We start from the raw sequence: 21,012 nt of genomic DNA, 5'->3' as shown, positions 1-21,012 counted from the left end.
TTCCTTTTTGAATGTTTTTTAGATTTTTTTGAAATTTATTATTGGATAGAGACAGAGATAAATTGAGAGGGGTGGGACAGGTAGAGAGGGAAAGAGACATAGAGACACCTGAAGCTCTGTTTTACCACATATGAAGCTTTCCCTCTGCAGGTGGGGACTGGGGTATTGAACCTGGGTCCTTGTGTAACTGTAATGTATGTGTTTAACCATGCACACCACTACCTGGTCCCTCATTAGTTCTATAATAGTGATTTTTCATAATTTATCCTAATATCAATCTCTGTATTTTGAATTAAAATTTTTTAAATTTATTTTTCCCTTTTGTTGCCCTTGATTTTTATTGTTGTTGTTACTGATGTTGTCATTGTTAGTGACAGAGAGAAATGGAGAGAGGAGGAGAACACAGATGGGGGGAGAAAGATAGACACCTGCAGACCTGGTTCACTGCCTCTGAAGTTACTCCCCTGCAGGTGGGGAGCCGGGGGCTTGAACAGGGATCATTATGCTGGTCCTTGTGCTTTGCGTCACCTGCACTTAACCACTGTGCTGCCACCTGACTCCCTCAATCTCTGTATTTTGTACTTTATCATTGAACAACAGTATTTCTGTGTTTATACAGATGCTGATCCATAATGATGCACCCCAGAATCTTACTATAATGCCATGTTATGTTGATAAAGATGAGTCTGACAGTTAATAAAGAATGAAAGTAATTTGATACCAATATTTTCAGTTGTGTCCTTTATTTCCATTCAAAAATATTCAACACTATTCTATGTCTCTCTTCTCTTCTAACCAACAAGGTCTCTCCAGGACCTTTCCAAGCAAACAGACATCCCTTATGGCACAGTCCTAGACTCTGCAGTATACGAGCATGTCCGCATGAAGGGGATGAATCCTTTTGAGAGGGACAGCATGTATTCCCAAATGTGGAGGATGATCAACCGAAGCAATGGCTCAGAGAACAATGTGCTGGAGTCCCAAGGAGGCATACAAAAGGTACAATGTAGTTCTTCTTTAGCTCTCTACCATTTTGTCTCCAGTACAGAATTGCTAAGTTGAGACTCTTGTTTTCCCTTCTTCAGCTCTAATAGGATTTTCAATTAAATTGTACCTCCAATTGATTTACAGAAGATTTTGAGGTACCTCTTTGAACCTTTTGAGGTAATTTAAGGTCCTCTGTTGTGTCTCTATTGGATTGTTATCAAAAGAATCCCAAACTTAGAAAAACTCTATCTTTGGGGCTGGGTGGTGGACCACCCACCCGGTTAAGCACACATATCACCAAACACAAAGACCCCCACCTACACAACAGGTATGAAACAGGTCTGCAGGTGTCCATGATTCTCCCTTTCTCTATCTCCCCACCCCTCTCAATTTCTCTCTCTCTTATCAAGTGAAAAATAGGAAGAAAAGGAAAAAAAAAAAAAGTAAAAATGATTACCAAGAGCAGTGGATTCATACTGTTGGCACTTAGTCCCAGTGACAACCCTAATGGGGGAAAAAAAAAGAGGAAAGAAAAAAGAAAAGAAAAGAGAAAAAGAAAATACAAACATCAGGGCTAAAAGTATAGACAAGAAAGAACATGGAAGAGTTATCCAAATTTCCTTTCAAATTCGACAAGTTATCTAGCCTTTGCAAATGACCCTGGTAATTTTCTACATGTTTTTAGATGAAAACTTCACATTTGCTTGTGCTTATGCAAAGCTATTTGTGACTAAAAGTTAACAACAGCAGGTTTCCTAGAAATGTCTGTTTCAATTCCCCAAAGTAACATTTTAATTTACATACTATTTTTATATAACCATTATTTAGAAGTAACTTTCCAAAAAGTGCCTTAGAAAGCAGTCCTCTCTGTAAAAAACATGAAACTGTTTTTCTGGAATATATATATGTTTCTCAGGAACTATCAACTTCTATGAGAAAACTGAATAATTTTTGCTGGAGATGGATTTTCAGTGGTGTGTACAGTGGAAATCAATATGGTTAATGGTTAATAGTAATTATGGAATGAATGCATGTTACAGCAGGAGTGGTATACATTCTTTCTCTATAAAATTCCACAGTTGAATAATTTGTACTCCAAAACTAAATTCCTTGCTCAAGAGGCAAACTCTACCATATTTTGATGACTATGTAATTACTCAACCACTGGGTCAAGCATTTTCCCAAGTCTTTTCTTAAGGTGGTCCTCATCTGTTATTCTTATTATAGTCCTTTAATGTCAGCCTAGTCATTTTTGCAGTCATTACATTGATATTATTTTGAAAAAAAAAGATTAATGCTGATATAAACCAACGAATACTGATGCTTTTAAAGCATGAATGTCTTTAAAATGTTAATAGTGACTTCTAACAGCTTTGTCTTTGTTATATTAATTCCCAGGGTGTAAGTATTGATCCTAAATTACTTCTTTTTCTTTGTTTAAAGACTCATTTATTTATTTTAATGAAAAAGAAAGAGATCAGAGCACAGTTCAGCTCTGACATTTGGTAATGGCGTCTACTGAACCTAGGACCTCTGGTGTGTCAGACATGGAAGTTGTTTCTTTGACAGGGTGGACTACCTCACTAGCTTAGATAATTCTTTTTACTTTCCTGATTTCTTTGAAACCCATTACCTCATGAAAGTTCAATATCATCTCCTCCAGTTAGTGGGAGTTAATTTGCGGGAGGCAAGAGCAAGTGAATGGGGGAGGGATCCTTCCATTGTCTGGCAGAGAAGAGAATAGACATTTTGGACTTTATTGGGTCCTCATAGGTTATGGGTGAGTTTCAGTCATTGAAGAAATGTATTAAATGGATTTTGGGAAAGTTGTGTTATCAACTCATCAAGATTTTTTTTCCTGAGGAAGAGTACAAATTACTTTTTTATTTCCTACTACTATTTAGTTTTTGAGCCTTTCCATTTACAACCTCTTATGATACTATATTGTATGTCAGTGTCTTCTTACTATGTCTGTTATTCCAGCAGAAATAAATTTTCTTTTCTCACAATTGACAGGTACGTTTTTCAATAGAATACTTAAACATTTACTTAACATTTATTTGTATGTTTACTCATTCAGTCACTCAATTCATCAGTTATTCTTCCTTCCAATTCTTGCTAAGTGCTAATTATGTACCAACTACAGTGTCATGGTTACTGGGTTTGAATCTACACTCAAATAAATAGTTCAGAGAGCTAGAAAAGGAAGAGAAATAGGGCATATAATCACCTAAGATATGTTTCTTTCTTTGAAACAACTTTGCAAGAAAGCCTATTTAGGTATTATCAGGTTTGTCCCAACAGTATTATATATGATATACTATCAAATAAAGCTGAGTAGAGAAAGCCAAAAAATAATATTTAGGGACCAGGTGGTGGCACACTTAGTTAAATACACATCACAGTGCTCAAGGACCCAGGTTTAAACCCCAGGTCCCCACCTGCATGGGAAAAGCTTCACGAGTGGTGAAGCAGGGCTGCAGGTGTCTCTCTGTCTCTCTCCCTCTCTATCTCCCTCCCCCTCTTAATGTCTCTCAGTCTCTATCCAATATTAAATAAATAATAAAAAACTAATACATAATCAAATGAACTGACTTAAACTATGATAAATGGGATGAAAAAAAATAAACCTAGTGAGATGTTTTTGTAGGAATGACAGAGATGGTGTGAAGCAAGTCCTTGAATAGTTGAAGCATGACAGCATTTACCAATCAGGAGCTGGCCATGTAGAGAGGGTGACAAGACGCCCAGATAGCCACATCATAAGCGAAGATCTGAAGGGAGACTGATTTCACATCAATATGACTGGAGGATTTTGAAGGAGAGAATGTGGGCAGAAGTTAATAGGCAGGGAGACAAATGATGGGGGACCTTATTGGTCTTGGATAGGCATCTGGGTTTTATCTGAATAGCAGGAAAAGTTACTGTAGTAGGGATGTACTGTGACTCACTTGCATGTTTCAAAAGATCACTGTTGTTGCTATGTGGAGATAGAGTAAGAGAGTGCAGACTGTAAATAGAACTGAAGAGGCTGCTGCCACTTTCTGAAACCACCAGTCTAGTGGAGAGATATAAACAGGGTCCTGCTATACTATTGTGATCTTACATAGATACTGGTTATAACTCTTGTGTTATTTGTATTAGTATAAACTGAGCACACTTTCTATATTCTGCTATTTCCACAATTATACATAGATCATAAATATAAGAGACAGAAATCACCCCACAGACATTGTAAATAATCATGTAATTAAGTAGATACATGCAAAAATATGTATGTATATCACCCCAGGTTTTGGTAATGTTTTAAGAAAAGTTCTCCTTTCCAAGTATGTTCATGCTTAGGGATATGGGAAATTGCATGAAAGCTTCATACATTCTGGAAAACAATTTTTAAAAAGTTTTATCTGTGAGTTAATGATGCTTTACAAGGCTTTAAGATTCCTTCATGGGTGTGGTTTTTGCCAAATACTGTGGTATACAGAGGTATACATGCAGTGTTGTTCCAATATGCCCCGCACCAAAATTCTGTGTCCCACCCCCAGTGATAACTCCCATAGTTCTCAAAAAATCCTAGTGAAAGTTTGTCTATTTCATTTTACTTATTTATTTATTTATTTATTTATTTTTTGCAAGGTCAAAATTCCCTACACCCCACATATAACATCTGGTAACTGTCCTGTACTTCCATAGATACTTTAGTAAGGATAATAACGTCTAACTCCATCCATTTTTACACAAAGCATACAGCATCAGCATTTACAACTACAGAGTAGTATTCCATTGAGCATGTGTCCCATAACATTTTTATCTACTCATCTGTGGATGGACATGTGTTGTTTTCAACAGGTTATGTTGTTTTCAATGGGTTAAGTTGTTTTCGCCGGGCTGGCTTCACGGGCGGGTAACAGACGACCAGGGACTCATGGCTGGGTTGTAGGCAGTGTCTCTTTATTCATGCAGGACGCAGCACAATCTAAGACGAGCTAAGTTAAACCCAAAGTACAGTACTGTAAAACTCACAATGCTGTCTTTATATATACTTGCCAAGTAAGGTGGAAACAGGATGTGACATAGAGAGGGTGGAGAGAAAAGTGACTGGTGAAAATCCGGGTGTGATAAAGAAGGGATAAGGGTGTGACAAGGAGGGGGGGTGGAGCAAAAACATATCATGAAACAGTGGGGATTGAACCAATGCCCTGGAGGGAGGTGCTTGTTAACAGCGGTTATGTAAATAGAATGAAGTGGTTATGTAAATAGAATAGTGTTAAGCAGGGGGGATTTAAACCAAATGAAACAGAAGGGGTCTCATGCATACCAACAGACATGTAGGTTGTTTTCACTCATTGGCTATTGTGTATAATAAAGATATGGACATATGTCCCTTAGAGTCAGTGTTTATACATCCTTTGGAGAGGTAGAAAGCTTCTTATTACCTCTGATGTTTTGTGCCTACTTTATTCCATCATTCTCAATGGCCATGTTTTTTCTGTTTCTTTTTTATTGATTTAATAATGACTAACAAGATTGTGGGATAAGAGGCATACAATTCCATAGAATTCCCACCACCAGAGCTATGTATCCCATCCCTTCCATTGGAAGTGTTCCTATCCTTTACCCCTCTGGGAGGATGGCCCCGAGATCATTATGAGGGTGGGGGCAGAAAGTGGGAAATTTGGCTTCTGTAATTGCTTCTCTGCTGGACATGAATGTTGGCAGGTGGATCCATACCCCCAGCCTGCTTCTGTCTTTCCCTAGTGGGGCAGGGCTCTGGAGAGGTGAGGTTCTAGGACACATTGGTGAAGCCATCTTCCCAGGGAAGTCAGTTTGGTGTCATGGTAGGAACTGCAACTTGGTGGCTGAAAAGCATTAAGATATAATGCATAAAAAATTGTTTAATAGTCAGAACCTAAAGGTAAGAATATATCAGATGAGATTTGAGGTCTCATTTTAGAAAAAGCTAAGAAGTCTATTTTAGATATATTCTAAGGTGCCCATGACTTTTACTTATTTTTCTCTGAGCCCAACAGCTAACATGCAGGTGGGTTCCTTAATTCCATTTCATGTGGCACACTTCATAACAAAGCCACAGAACCTAGATATAGACCAGGGTCCATGAGATAGAGCACATGTACACATATATCCATAAGTTTGGGGGAAATATATACCTTAAAGTAAAAGTACATAATAGTTTGCAGTGACTCAGTAAATACAGCAAGCAAGTAGAAAGACCTAAAAAAGACACCACAAGGTACTGAATCAAATAGTTTCTACTTAGACCTAAATACCCTCCTCACCAACTTCCTATTTCACTTCCCTCAATCACTCTAATTTCAACCATGTCAGATAAAGTAAAGACTACAAAAACTGGATAAGGACAAGAGACAGGCACACTTTAATGATGGCCCTTTTGGTCACTACCAGGCAACCCCAATTCCAGGGCCCTAATCAGGGATTCCTGGTGTTCCCACATAGATATGATGGGCCTAGACCTCTAACAGATACCTCTCTCCACCATCACTGGTCACCTCCATCAGGAACAACATAATAAACCCTCTTGGGGGCCTCTACAGGACCATGCCCTCAATGTAGAATAATAGTGGGAGAGACTGCCCCATTCTCCAAAGAGAGGCTGGGTCAGCATACTCTGACACTCCAGGAAGACAGGTCCTGAAATGAGTGCAGCCTAGAATGTTTCTAGCTGTGACCACAGAATGCGAGCTCAGACTGACAGGTAGGCAGAGGTCACACAGGCCCCTGTGCTGAATATGGATAGACATGCATAGATCACATTGATGGGTTCAACAGTTAATGGTATTTATATACTTTTCCCATATTTAGGAGCTACTCTCTGCCCCAATCCAGTTTTCTAGTCCCATTTCTAACTCTAATACCATATTCCCAAACAATACCTTTCTTTATTTTTTAAATAGAGAATGAGAGACAAACAGAATGGTAAAGGGGTAATAAATAGAGAAAAGAGGAGAGAGACATTTACAGCACTGTTCAACCAATTATGTTGCCAGGCTAGCATTGCCGGAGAGAGAGATGAGGAACTCATGGCAGAGCGGAACACAATGTGTCTCTATTGATCAGAGACAACACTCTTATATCTTAGAAAACCACAAGTGGCAAGTCGGAAAAGGAAATGGCTAGGAAAGGGGGTGGAGAAAAGGAAAGAGCCGGCTAATAGTAGAAACTCCCTTAGCAACTGTTGCGAAGGTTTTAACTGGTGGGATTAATTAATACCCTGAAGGAGGGTGGGTCTCAAGGTAGAAAGAAGATAGACCAGGCAAAACAATAATTATGTAAATAGGCCATAGTGTCAGCAATGGAGGATGGAGTAGGGGGGCTGCCCGACATTATGTAAGCTCCCACATCCTTTCCACATTGCAACCAGGAGCTTGGACCCAGTTTCTTTCTCTCTCTCTCTTTCTTCCTTTCTTGCTTTCTTCTTTCCTTCCTTCCTTCCTTCCTTCCTTTCTTTTTTCTTTCTTTCTTTTTTTCTTTCTTTTTATCTTTCTCTCTTTCTTTCCTCTTTCTTTCTTTCTCTCTTTCTTTTGCCTCCAGGGTTATCTCTGTATCTCAGTGTCAGCACTATGAATCCACTGCTCCTGGTGGCTATTTTTTCCATTTTATTGGATAGGACAGAGAGAAACTGAGAGAAGAGAATATAGAGAGGGAAAGAGAAAGACACCTGCAGACTTGTGTAACCACTTGTGAAGCGACTTCCCTGCAGATGAAGAGTCGGAGCTTGAATTGGGATCTTTTAGCTTTGTACTATGTGTGCTTAACCTGGTGCACCACCCCACAACCTCCATGAATGCACATTCTCATGTATGATGACATTTATGCTTTATGAAGTGAGCCACCACCCAGATTCCTATTCATATCTTTGCCTTTATGATTTTTAATTCTATGTAACATAATTTGAGATATATAAATTATATGTATATGTAAAATAAAGTATACATATCCATTCAGAAAATTCCAACCTGTGGGGGAAAAGTTGTTTCAGACTACCACTATTAATAATGAGTTCCAATATGTGCTGAGAAAATGGACTAACTGTTGTATGAACTTTTGCTATTCCTTTTTCTTTTCAAAAGGAAAATTTTAAAATAATATTTATTTCCTTTTGTTCTCCTTGTTGTTTTATTGTTGTAGTTGTTATTGTTGTTGTTATTGATGCCGTCGTTGTTGGATAGGAAAGAAATGGAGAGAGGAGGGGAAGACAGAGGGGGGAGAGAAAGAAAGACACCTGCAGATCTGCTTCACTGCCTGTGAAGCGACCCCCTGCAGGTGGAGAGCCCCCCCCGGAGTCCTTACACTGGTCCTTGCACTTAGCACCACCTGTACTTAACCCACTGGGCTACTGCCTGACTCCCTGAGAAATTTTTATTTTTGTATTTATTTGCATGTACTTATCTTGAAAAGAGAGAACTACAACACTGCTAAACTGTAGCATAAGGTAGTGCCAGGATTGAGTCTAAAGCCTTCTGGGACCTCAGGCATGCAAGTTGATGCTCTAATTATCTGCATAATCACTATGGCCTGCTGTTTTCTTCTTTTTATGAACACATGAATGGATTAAGGATTAAGATGCTTTGATATGCAATCTGTAATATCCAAAACCTGAAAGCAACCCAGGTGTCCAACAAGAGATGGGTGGCTGAGAAAGTTGTGGTCTATATACAAAATGGAATACTATACTCAGCTATTAAAAATGGTGATTTAACCTTCTTTACTCCATTTTGGATGGAGCTTGAGTGTATCATGTTAAGTGAGGTAAGTCAGAAACAGACAGATGAATATGGGATGATCTCACTCATAGGCAGAAGTTGAAAAACAAAATCAGAATGGACAACACTAAGCAGAACTTGAACTGGAGTTGGTGTATTGCACCAAAGTAGAAGACTCTGGGATGAGGGGTGTGGGGGAGGGTGCAGGTCCTGGAACATGATGGCAGAGGAGGACCTAGTGGGGGTTGAATTGTTATGTGGAAAACTGGGAAACTTTACAAATATACAAGCTATTGTATTTTACTGTCAACTGTAAATCATTAATCTCCCAATAAAGAAATTTTTTAAAAAAGAAGTTGTGATATGGGCTGGAAAGATACCTTACCAGGTAGAATGTGTACTTTCTGGCTGCAGGGTCCAGGTGCCAATCCAAGCACCACAGGGGAGACAGAGATATTCAAAGCAGCTAGAGAAGAGCAAAATATCACCTGTAAGGAAAATTCCATGAAGCTATCAATCAACTCATTTCTCAACACAAATACTGAAGTCTAGAAAAGTTTAACAGGACATAATAGATGTTTTGAATGGAAAACTCTCTCCACCCAAGAATACTCTATTCACTTAGGTATCCAGGCTGATCAGGCAATGAGAAACTTTTTAGAAATAGTGACATACTGAAAAAGACACACTAGTATAAAAGTAGAGAAGAATTGCCATTCTTATTCTAATCATAGCCTGATTAGAAAGAGGAGTTATGAGTTTAAAATTAGAAATTAAATCCCCCATAATTTATTACACTGTACCTCTTCAGTTTCCTGATATATTAGAGGAGCAGCAAGTAATAAATGCCTTTTTGAATTCCCAAAATGAAAAAAATGTGATGTTCTATTGCAATAACTATTTAAGCCAAGTGAAAACATCTGGACATAGATTTCACACGAGTAGGTAATAGTATTTTTTTTTGGTACAGTTTGCAAGGCCTTGACCAACTTCTATTAACATACAACACCTATCAGCCAAACATACAGAACCATAAGAAGAGGGGTTGCGTGTTCTTATCCCAGCACCCAGAAGTTTTTTTGTTTCTTCTTGATTCTGTTTTTCAAGGTAGAGATACAGAAGGAGATGAAGATAGAGACAGACACACAGAGAACACAGCACCAAAGTTTCCTTTGGTATAGAGGGGACTAGGCCTGAACCTAGCTCCTATACATAATATAACAGCATAGTCTCCAGATGAGCTAGCTATGTCACTGACCCTCTTGTTGACTTCTAATTTGTATAGACAGAAATGACTTCAGCAGCCTTTTAGGTCAACATTTCACAAAAAGCCAAAAATAATCTTTGGGAGGAATTTGTGTGTATTTGCTATAGTTGCTTCGAGGAAGGTCTATATCATCATGACAAATGGTGCCCCCAATCCAATTATGATTTTAAATGGGTTCCAGTAATGGTTTGGGTCATGCTGGCTCTTAATTGGGTTCCCACTCTCTCTCAGATTCTCTCCTTCAAGATGGATCTTGGTTCCTTCTACCACCTTCATTCTGCTTGTGCCAAAGAAACTAGTGTAAATGAGGGTTGAGAATGAGTTCCAATTTTTAGTCTTGAAGGCATTCATCTGTTCCAAAGAAGCCCAATTAAACCAGAACTAATTTGTCTCTGTTTCCTTCTGTCCAAGGATGTATACATTAGTATCAGCAGTGTGGTGTGAAAAATATCACTGATTATTTACTTTGTTGCCACCAGGTTTATTACTGGGGCCCAGTGCCTGTACAATGAATCCATCACTGCTGGCAGCCATCTCCATCCTTCCCACCTTACCTCCCCTTTCCTTTTCTTTGATAGGACAAAGATAAATTGAGAGGGAAGTGGAAGTAAGAGAGACAAAAGCCATTTGCTGCCTTGCTTCACTGCTTGTGAAGCTTCTGCCCTGTAGGTGGGTAACTGGAGCCTTGAGAGGGGATGTCAAAATGGCAGCTTGAACCATGGGCTGTGGGTCTAGCATGTTGGAGTCAATTTAACAGAAGGACAGAACTAGAAATAAGTTGAAGCTGGCTCTGCGGTGATACATTTGAAAGTAGGATGAACTAAGAGAATGTTGATATATTGGAATGGACATGACAAGGGAGTGGGTGTCTGATGTAGGAAGAACAACACAATCTTGGAGGTAGAAGAAGCCCAGAGATAAAGCAACCAAGTTCAACAGAGTGATCTCTGTGAATCATCCAGCCACCAAGAATAGCCACAGAACTGGGATTAGAGAGAGTGACAGAGAGCCAAGTACTCAAAACTTCCAGTAATATTAGAAGAGTGACACATTAAAAAGAAAGGCTACAAGAGTGGGTAGCAAATAGAGTCTGATAACTTGAACTTCATGATTAGGCATCATTAAATAATTAAATAAAAAATGCAGTGGCACACCTGGGTAAGCACACATATTATAGTTTGCAAGAACCCAGGTTCAAGCCCCTGTTCTCCACCTAGAGGGGGAAGACTTCACAAGTGGTGAAACAGGGCTGCAGGTGCCTCTCTGTCTCTTTTCCTCTATCTCTTCCTCCCTTCTCAATGTCTCTGTCTCTGTCTCTATCCAATAATAAATAAATAAAAATTATTTTAAAGAAGAAAAGAAGAGATGCCAGAAAGATACCCCTACCTCTGGCCCAGCCCTGGTGGTATGAATGTTGTAAAAGAAAAGAAAAGGAGAGGAGAGGAGAGGAGAGGAGAGGAGAGGAGAGGAGAGGAGAGGAGAGGAAAAAGAAGAAAAAGAAAGAAAGAAAGAAAGAAAGAAAGAAAGAAAGAAAGAAAGAAAAAAAGAAAGAAAGACCTTGGTTGACAAGTTCAAAAGTAGTATAGTAAGTAGTAAGCCTGGGAGAGAAGCAAGATTTTTGTAGCAAATGGAGGGGAAAGGTAATTTCACAACACAATGAGAACAGTAGTAGTGTGACTGCATGTCCTACTTTGCTTGGGACAGCTATTCTGCTGTTGCCTAACAATATCTCTTCCTGTCCCTAGATTATTCCCTTAAGAAGAGTCAATTTTATGGCTTTTTCAGCTGCCAGGGCCAGTGATGATGATGTTCTCTAACACAGAGTGGCAGAAGCTAGGAGGGGCTAGGAAACTTGATGGGAGTCACATGCACACATCCACATCTGAAAGAGATGATGTGGGACCAGCAGATGTAGGATTTTTCATGATGGAGGAAATTTAGGGACTAGAAGTCTTAGATTTCCTCTATTAGTGATGTTATTGATTTACAAAAATTATAAGATAACAGGTGTACAACTCTGCCTGTACCACCACCAGGGTTCTGTAGACCCATTTCCTCCATTAGAAACTACAGCAGTTCTCCCAAGGTTGCAGATGTGGGTTCACTATTATTTCCACAACAATCTGTCTATATTTGTATATATTTACACATGATTTTTAAAATTTTTTTAATATTTATTTATGAAATGGAAATATTGACAATTCCATAGGATAAGAGGGATATAATTCCACACAATTCCTACCACCAGCACTCCGTGTTCCAAACCCTCCCTTGATAGCTTTCCTATTCTTTATCCCTAGGATATTCTTTATCCTGGGAGTATGGACCCAGGATCATTATGGGGTACAGAAGGCAGAAGGTTTGGTTGCTGTAATTGCTTCTCTGCTGAACATGAGCATGGACAGGTCAACCCATACTCCCAGCCCGTCTCTCTCTTTTCCTTGTGGGGCAAGATCTGGGGAGGCAGAGCTCTAGGACACATTGGTGGGGGTCATCTGCCCAGGGAAGTCTGGATGGCATCATGGTATCATCTGGAACCTGGTGGCTGAACAAGAGTGAAAATAATAAAGCAGAACAGATTGTTGACTGATCATGAACCTACAGGCAAGAATATTGCAGATAAAGATTTGGGTGTTTCTGTTTTTGAAAAAGCTAGTAGATGTATTGTTAGGTATATTCCAAGGGGCCCATGACTTTACTAGTTTTTGCCTGAGGCTGACATCTGATATGCGGGTGGACCCAAGTTATTGTCTGGGGAGATGGTGTCATAGTTGGAAAAAGGACTAGAAAGCTGTATCAGGGAAGAGAGTAGCTCCCAAATATGGGGAAAGTGTAAGAATATTATTAACTGTAAACCCCGTCAACTTGATCTGGGACCCATATTCCACACAGGAGCTTATGGAACCTCTGCATCTCTGTAAGTCTGAGCTCACATTCTGTGGTCACAGCTAGGAACATGCCAGGCTGCACTAATTACCCATATTCCTTGGGTGATGGGTAGAGTATATTGTCCAACCTCCCTTCAGAGAATGGAACAGTCTCTACCATTGTTAATTCTCCTTGAAGGCAAGGTCCTATAGGGGCCCACAAAAAGGTCCATTATGTTTTTCCTGATGGAGATGACCAGTGACAGTGGAGAGAGGCACCTTTTAGAGTTCTAGGCCCACCATATCTGTATCGGAATCCCAGGACTCCCTGACTGGGGACCCAGATGTTGGAGTGGCTTAGTAGTGACTAAAGAGTCATCATTCAAGTATGCTAGTCTCTTGCCCTTATTCAGCTTTTATAGTCCTTACTTTGTCTGACAAGGTTAGCTTTGGAGTGATTGAGGAAAGTGTGATTGAGGAAAGTGTAATAGGAAGTAGGTAAGGAGGGTGTCTAGGTCTAAATAGAAACAATTTCATTAGGTACTTTATGGTGTCTTTTTAGGTCTTTCTACTTGCTGCATTTATTGGCTTTATGGATATATGTGTACATATGCCCAATCTCATGGGACCTGGTCTATATCTAGGTTTTGGGGTTTTGTTTGGAAGTGTACCACCTGAAATAGAATTAAGGAGTTCTATAAACTTGGAAAGGTCTCACCAGAGTAATAAAATTGGGTTGACATTCCATACTTGATGTCTCTGGACACATTCCAAAGTGACGCATGCCAACGTGGTACCGGTTGCATTGATTAGGTTGGGATCAGCAGATGCAGTATCAGTTGGTATGAACTGAAAGAAGCATGCAGGACAGTGAGCCCCACCCTAGAGGTTCCAGGACTGGGAGAAATATATTGTCTGTGATTTTCTATGGTCCCATCTTTTCTTTCTTTGCAAGTCATACCTACACCTACTACCACTCCCCAATGCCCTCCCTTTCTCCTCTTCTCACTCCAGGTTGTGATGGAGTTGGAGTTCAGAGACCTCTGGTCATCTCCCCCCTATCATTTATACCCCTCTGAGAGTATGGACCAAAATTCTTTATGGTATGCAGAAGGTGGTAGTTCTGGTTTCTGTAATGCCTTCTCCGCTTAATATGGATGTTGGCAGGTGGATCCATATCCCCAGCCTGGTTCTGTCTTTACTTAGTGGGGTAGGTTTCTAGGGAGGTGAGGTTCCAGGACACACTGGTGAGGTCATCTGCCCAGAGAGATCAGAATGGTGTCATAGCAGCATCAGCAACTTGGAAGTCTTAGAATCTTCATGATAGGGGAACTTGGGAACTAGAAGAATGGCACTTAGGGACTAGTCGTCTTAAATTTTTCATGAAAGAGGGAATTTAGGTACTGTAATTGTTGAGATTTTTCATGATGGTGGGCAGTTATGGACCAGAATACTTAGATTCTTCATGATGGTGGGAACTTAGTTACTGGAAATCATAGATTCTTATTTATTTATTTATTTATTTATTTATTTAGTAACTGGGTAGAGATAGCTAGAAATTGTGAGGGAAAGGGGTGACAGAAAAGAAAAGAGACAGAGAGACACCTGCAGCCCTGATTCACCATTCACAAAGCTTTCCCCCTGAAGGTGAGAACCAGGGGCTTGAATCTGGGCCCTTGAACATTGTAGCATGTGTGCTCAATTAGGTGTGCCACCATCCAGCTCAAATCTTAGATTCTTCATGAAGGTTGACATTTAGGGGCCAGCCATCTTAAATTCTTCATGAAAGTGGGCATTTAAGTACTAGAAGTCTGAAGATTTTTCATGATGGTGAGCAGTTAGGGACTGGAATTCTTAGATTCTCCCTAATAGTGGGCATTTAGGGACTGTAAGTCATAGATATTTCATGATGGTGGGCAGTTAGGAGCTGAAAGCCTTAGAATTTTTTTATGCTGGTGGGTAGTTAGGGACCAAAAGTCTTAGGTTCTTCTTGACTGTGGGAAGTTAGGGAGCCAGGGCAGAGATGGGGTTTTGGCTGCATATCACCAGCTTGTGGTTATGTGGTGAGTGTGGGGTGGGAAGGGTGAGCCTGCCCTGGGACAATCCAGCAGTGAGATGCTGACCATAGGGATAAGAGCAGTCTTGCCTGTAAATCACTGGAAGATTAGCAGCATAGCTTCCCAAATGCTCAGGGAGGCTGGACAAGGCAGCTGATGATTTGTGCTGGACTTCTGGATGAAGAAAGTGAGACTCAAGCTACACCAAAGAAAAGAGACCATGAGTAGAAAAAGTTAGCTGGCTTTCAATTTTACATGTAGTCACCAGTTCCTAGTTTTGTCTCTAATTCACTAAGCACACTGCATGTTGTCTGCTCTGTCTGTGTCCCCTGCCCCTCTGCTCTTCGAGTTTTGTGGAATTCTTTGGCACTGAGTGACATGCCATGGCAGATGACAGTCCATGAGCCAGCAACAGGGAGAGGGTTAAGGACTGACTTTAGTGTCAGCAACTAGGAAATATACAGACAAGGTGCATATCCTTAAAATCCAGGTCAGACCCTTAATACAAAAAATGAATGGTCAAACTGAGCACTGCTTGAGGTAAGAAAGAGAGTGAATACTAAACAGCTTGACTAAAAAAATGAATCTTAAAAATAAAAAATACCAGCAGGTCCATTTCACTGGGCTGGGAGACAGCAGTGCCTTTGTCTCACACACTCTTTTATTTTCCAGATAATTCTAACAGACAATCTTTGATTCACTGTCGTATTTCCCCCTGTAGCTGGGAGCTCAGGTCCCCTGGCATGTCTTCTGTAAGCAAAGCCGAGTTTGTGGTCTGTCTGCTGCAGTGAATAAAGATTCCTTCCCCAGTGGGAAAACGTGAACTCGATAAGAACCCTTCCCAGATACTTTACCAATAATGATCTGCTATGCCAGGAGTGGGTGGACATTTTAACCATTATTTCCTAAAGTTTATTTTGCTTTTAATAATCCTTGAGAGTAGTTGAGATCAAGATTAAACTTTAAAATAGACTAATGTGGAAGCCAGGTGCTGGCAGCACCAGGCTGAGCTCACCTATGACTATTTACAAGGACCAAGGGTCAAGCCACTGGTTCTCAGCTATGGGTGGGGGGTGGGGGTGGGGGGTGGGAACTCTTTGAGTGGTGAAGCAGGTCTCCAGGTGTCTGTCTTTCTCCCTCTCTCTCCCCCCTCCCCTCTCAATCTTTCTCTATCCTATCAAATAAAATAGAAGAAGAAAAAAAAATGAGAAAATGACCACCAGGAGTAGTGATTTTGTAGTGCCTGCACCAAGACCCAGTAGTAACCTTGGTGGCAAATCAATAAAAATAAAATGATGTGATTATTTTCATGAGAGAGTGTTAGTCCAGAGCACTGGCTTATGGCAGTACTGGGAACTGAACTTGAGACCTCTAGAGCCTCATATTCCTTTACTACTACCTACTGGACTACCACCTCACTCTCAGATTGGTCTGTATTAGATATTTTCTCAAAAAAGAGAAATACCTACAATGGACTTCCTCTTAGGCGGCCATAAACACTTCAACTTGAGTAAAAATGTGTCAGGTTACATACAAAGTAAAAATACAAAGTAAAGTATAAAGACTTCTCCACATGCCCAGGAGAATAGTGTCTATATACTGATTCACAAATTAAATTGAAAAATGAAAAAGTTAAAATGACTTTGCTAACTCACTAGTAGCAGAGCTTGTACTTTTTTAGATTGCTTTGGAAAAAGATACTGATTTAATCTATGATGAAAGTCAGACCTGCTCTGATTGTTCTTTTAATTAGCTGTATTCAGTTCTGATTCCTCTGTTCATTCATTCATCCCTTTAATCAGCAAACATTGACTGGGAGGATGCTGAGTACTGGAAACCATGTTGGACACAAAGGATTCTGGGATGTAGGTCATCATATGTTTCAGTCTAGTGCTCTGGTGTTCTGTCTCTCATTAATCAGTAAACTTCTTAAAATTATTCATCTATAATTAACCATTATTTAATTGATATATATGTATATTATATATATAGAGAGAGAGAGGAAGAGAGAGAGAGAAATTGAGAAGGGAGGGTGAGATAGAAAGGGAGAGAGACACCTGTAGACCTACTTCACCACTCGTGAGGCTTTCCCCCTGCAGGTGGGGAACAGAGGCTTGAACCTAGGTCATTGCACACTATAATATGTGTACTTAACCAGGTGTGCCATAACCTGGCCTCTTGGTAGTAAATCTTTAAAAGTATTTTAACATAAATAATTATAAGGGAGCTAGAAACAAGTAGAGCTAGAATGAGCTAGTTTGAACCAAAGTATGGAGATGATTAGCACACAGTTTGTACAAGAAACAGAAAGAAGACTTCAGTGATATTTAACATGTTTTTAACATGTTTTAGTAGTGTGGGTTTTCCAGGGAAACAGGACTGACGGAATATAGAGGCTCTTACAACTATCTATCTATCTATCACCTATCTATGTATCATCTATCCATCTTTCTATTGAGGTATCTACGTATCCCATATGTAGATATAGCCTATATATAACTACATATAAAGCATATATAAAAAGTGTGTGTATAAGCACAAGTGGGGGCCAGGTAGTGGCGCACCTGGTTGAGCGTACATGTTATAGTGCGCAAGGGCCAGGTTTCGAGCCCCCAGTCCCCACCTGTAGGAGGAATGCTTTGCAAGTGGTGAAGCAGTGTTGCAGGTGTCTCTCTCTTCCTCTCTATGACACCCTTCCCTCTCGATTTCTGGCTGTCTCTATCCAGCAAATAAAATAAAGATAATAAAAATAGTATCTTGTAAACACAAGTGTATATAGTAAGGAATTACAGTTCTAGAGCCTGAGAAGTCCCACTGACTTTAGTCAGGAGACCTGGGAATGCAAGTGGTATATATTCCAGACTGAGTCTGGATTTAAACCATGCAGCTCTGGAACTGTAACTCCTTACACCACACATGTCGGGCTGAGCTTCACTGACGGGAGACAGAGGACCAGGGACTCATGGCTGAGCTGTACGCAGTATCTTTTTATTCATGTAGAACACCACACAATCTAAGCCAAGCTAAGCTAAAACTAAACTAAACTGAAAACTCACAAACCTGTCCTTATATATACTGCCAAGTAGGGTGTAAACAGGATGTGACATAGAGAGGGTGGAGAGAAAAGTGACTGGTGAAAATCAGGGTGTGACAAGGAGAGGGCGCGGAGCAGGCGAGAATTCTACCATTGAACCACCAATGCCCTGGAGGGAGGGTGGTACTTAGTTAACAATGGTTATGTAAATACAATACAGTGTTAAGCAGGGGGGATTAAACCAAATGAAACAGAAGGGGTTTTTAGAAGCAGAATTAGAAGCATACCAACACATACACTTGTGTTTACAAACACACACACACACACACACACACACACACACACACACACACACCTTTTATATGTGTTTTTGTTGTTGTTGTTGTTTTCTTTTTTCTTTCTTTTTTTTTTTTTTTTTTGCTGCTGCTGGAAAGTTTTATGAAGTTAGGGAGGTTAATGAACAGGAGAGAAACACCTTCATGAGGTAGCCTGGGTTGTTCCATCCACAGCACCCCTTCAGAGGAGGAAGTGGGGCTGAGGTACATCTTCAGATCTTCTCTGTCCATCTATTACTCTGTCCAGAGTTCTGGAACTGGGGTCCCCTTGCTAGGAAGTAGTTAGTAACAGATAAAGTAGGAAGCAAGCAGCTGGCTCCCTGCCTCCCTCTGTAGAGCTGACCTGGCCATAGGCACTGCTGGGCCTAGGCTAGGCCCCAGGAGGCTGGGTGGAGGTACATGGTCACCAGTAACTGCTTCTTACACCTGCAGGAGAAAAGCTTTGCAAGTGGTGAAGCAGTGCTATAGGTGTCTGTCTGTCTGTCTCCTCTTTAAATTTTATTTATTCATTTTTTTAATGAGAGAAATACCAGGGCACTGTTCAACTCTGGCTTATAGTAAGTAGTGCTAGGGACTGAATCTGAGCCCATGGAGAGTCAGGCATGAAAGTCTTTTGCATAACCATTATGCTGGCTTTCCAGCCCCCTCTCTCCCTCTATCTCCCCCTTCCCTCTCATTTTTTTTTTTTTGCCTCCAGGGTTATTGCTGGGTTCAGTGCCTGCACCATGAATCCACTGCTCCTGGAGACCCTTTATTTCCCCTTTTGTTGCCCTTGTTGTTTTTTTTTTAATTATTGTTGTGGTTATTATATTTGTTGTTGTTGCTGTCCTTGGATAGGACAGAGAGAAATGGAGAGAGGAGGGGAAGACAGAAAGGGGGAGAGAAAGATAAGACACCTGCAGATCTGCTTCACCACCGGTGAAGTGACTCCCCTAGAGGTGGGGAGCCAGGGGCTCGAACTGGGATCCTTATACTGGTCCCTGCACTTCGCGCCACGTGCACTCAACCCATTGTGCTACTGCCCAACTCCCCCCTCTCAATTTTTGCCTGTCTCTATCAAGTAAATAAATTTAATGAAATTTAAGTATACAGTGTTTAGGGAAGGGAGGAAAAATATATATTTGAAAATCTCTTCATGTATAAAACCCTGACCCTGGGAACTAATAAAGTTGCAGTGCCTTAGAGTATGTAGTGGGAATAAATATACAGCAGTATAGGGGCTGAACAGTGTTGCACCCAGGAAAACACACATGTTACAATGCGCAAAGACCTGGGTTCAAGCCCCTGGGCCCTACCTGTAGGGGGTAGGGGAACTTCACAAGTGGTGAAGCAGGCCTGTAGATGACTTTCTCTCTCCCTCTCTGTCTCCTCCTTTCTTCTCAGTTTCTCTTTGTCTCTCTTCAAAAATAAAATAACTATAATTTTATGTATTTTATATGTGTAGTGTGTGTATGTGTGTACACTTATAGCTGAGCTTAATTGCATTTCCTTGATCTATATGCCTATCTCCCAGTAGTGTATTGTTCTAAGTTTTTAAATTTATTTATTTATTAGTGGATAGAGACAGAGAGAAATTGAGAAGGGGAGGCAAAAATAGGAAGAAAGACAGACAGATACCTGCAGCTCTACTTCACTACTTGTGAGACATTCCTCCTGCAGGTGGGGACTAGAAACTTGAACATGAGTCCTTACGCACTGTAGTGTGTGTGCTTAACCAGGTATGCTACTGCCTGCCTCCCCCCCCATATTGTTCTAATCACTGTTGCTTTGTCATATAGTCTACAGTCAGGAAGTTAGATGCTTCCAGCTCTCTCTCCTCCTGTCATGAGGGCATAGGACATTCTGTGTTATTTGTGATTCCATACAAACTGTAGAATTCTTTACCCTGTTTAATGAACAACAACAACAAAATGCCACTGACTTTTTGATAACCACAGCACTGAATCTGTGGATGGCTTTAGGTAAGATAACCAACCTGATACTATTTCCTTTTGCAGTCCATGAACATCAGGTGTCTTCATTGCTTTGCTTCTTCCCATTTCTTTTAACAATGTTTTATAGTCCCCTTTCTATAAGTCTTTTGCTTGCTTTGTCATGGTTACTCTGTGTTTAAAAAAATTTTTTATCATCTTTATTTATTGGATAGAAACAGCTAGAAATTGAGAAGGCAGGCAGAGATAAAGAGGGAGAGAGAGAGAGAGACACCTGCAACACTGCTTCACCACTCGCAAAGCTTTCCCCCTACAGGTGAGGACTGGGGCCTTGAACCTGGGTCCTTGCACATTGTAACATGTGCGCTCAACCAGGTGCACCACCACCTGGCCCCTCATGGTTACTCTCATATATTCTTTTCCTTGTAAATAGGATTGTATATTTAATTTCTGTTTCTTTGAACCTATTTTTGCACTGGACTTTATGTGGATAAATTTTGCTTCCAGCTATTTTATGGAACTCAACAATTGCTAGTAGATTTGGAATGAGTCTATAGGGTTTTCTATCTGTATTAGCGTGTCGCCTGCAAACAGAGATAGTTTTGATTCTTCTTCTGCTCTTCTATCTGTTCTTGCCTAATTGTCCAAGACTTCTAGAGCTGTGTCAACTACAAGGAGTGAGAGTGAACATCACTGACTTGATCCTTACCTTCAGGGAAATATTTTCTTTTTTTTTTTTTTTACCAGAGTCTGGTTTTAGCTGTCAGTTTGTCATAGTTCACCTTTATTATT

The 21,012-nt window shown here is 40.4% G+C and overlaps 1 protein-coding gene across 1 annotated transcript in view; it reads left to right on the top strand.

Annotated features, from left to right (window-relative positions):
• The window catches only part of GRID2 (glutamate ionotropic receptor delta type subunit 2), a 1,638,698-nt gene that overhangs the window by 1,408,521 nt on the left and 209,165 nt on the right, over positions 1-21,012 (top strand). Inside the window, exon 14 of the mRNA XM_060188447.1 lies at positions 804-999. Coding sequence (XP_060044430.1) covers positions 804-999 — 196 coding nt within the window. The remainder of the gene's footprint in view (positions 1-803; positions 1,000-21,012) is intronic.

This window comes from Erinaceus europaeus, chromosome 3 (genome assembly GCF_950295315.1).
Source record: "Erinaceus europaeus chromosome 3, mEriEur2.1, whole genome shotgun sequence".
Taxonomy (NCBI): domain Eukaryota; kingdom Metazoa; phylum Chordata; class Mammalia; order Eulipotyphla; family Erinaceidae; genus Erinaceus; species Erinaceus europaeus.
This window is presented reverse-complemented; position numbering and strand designations above follow the sequence as displayed.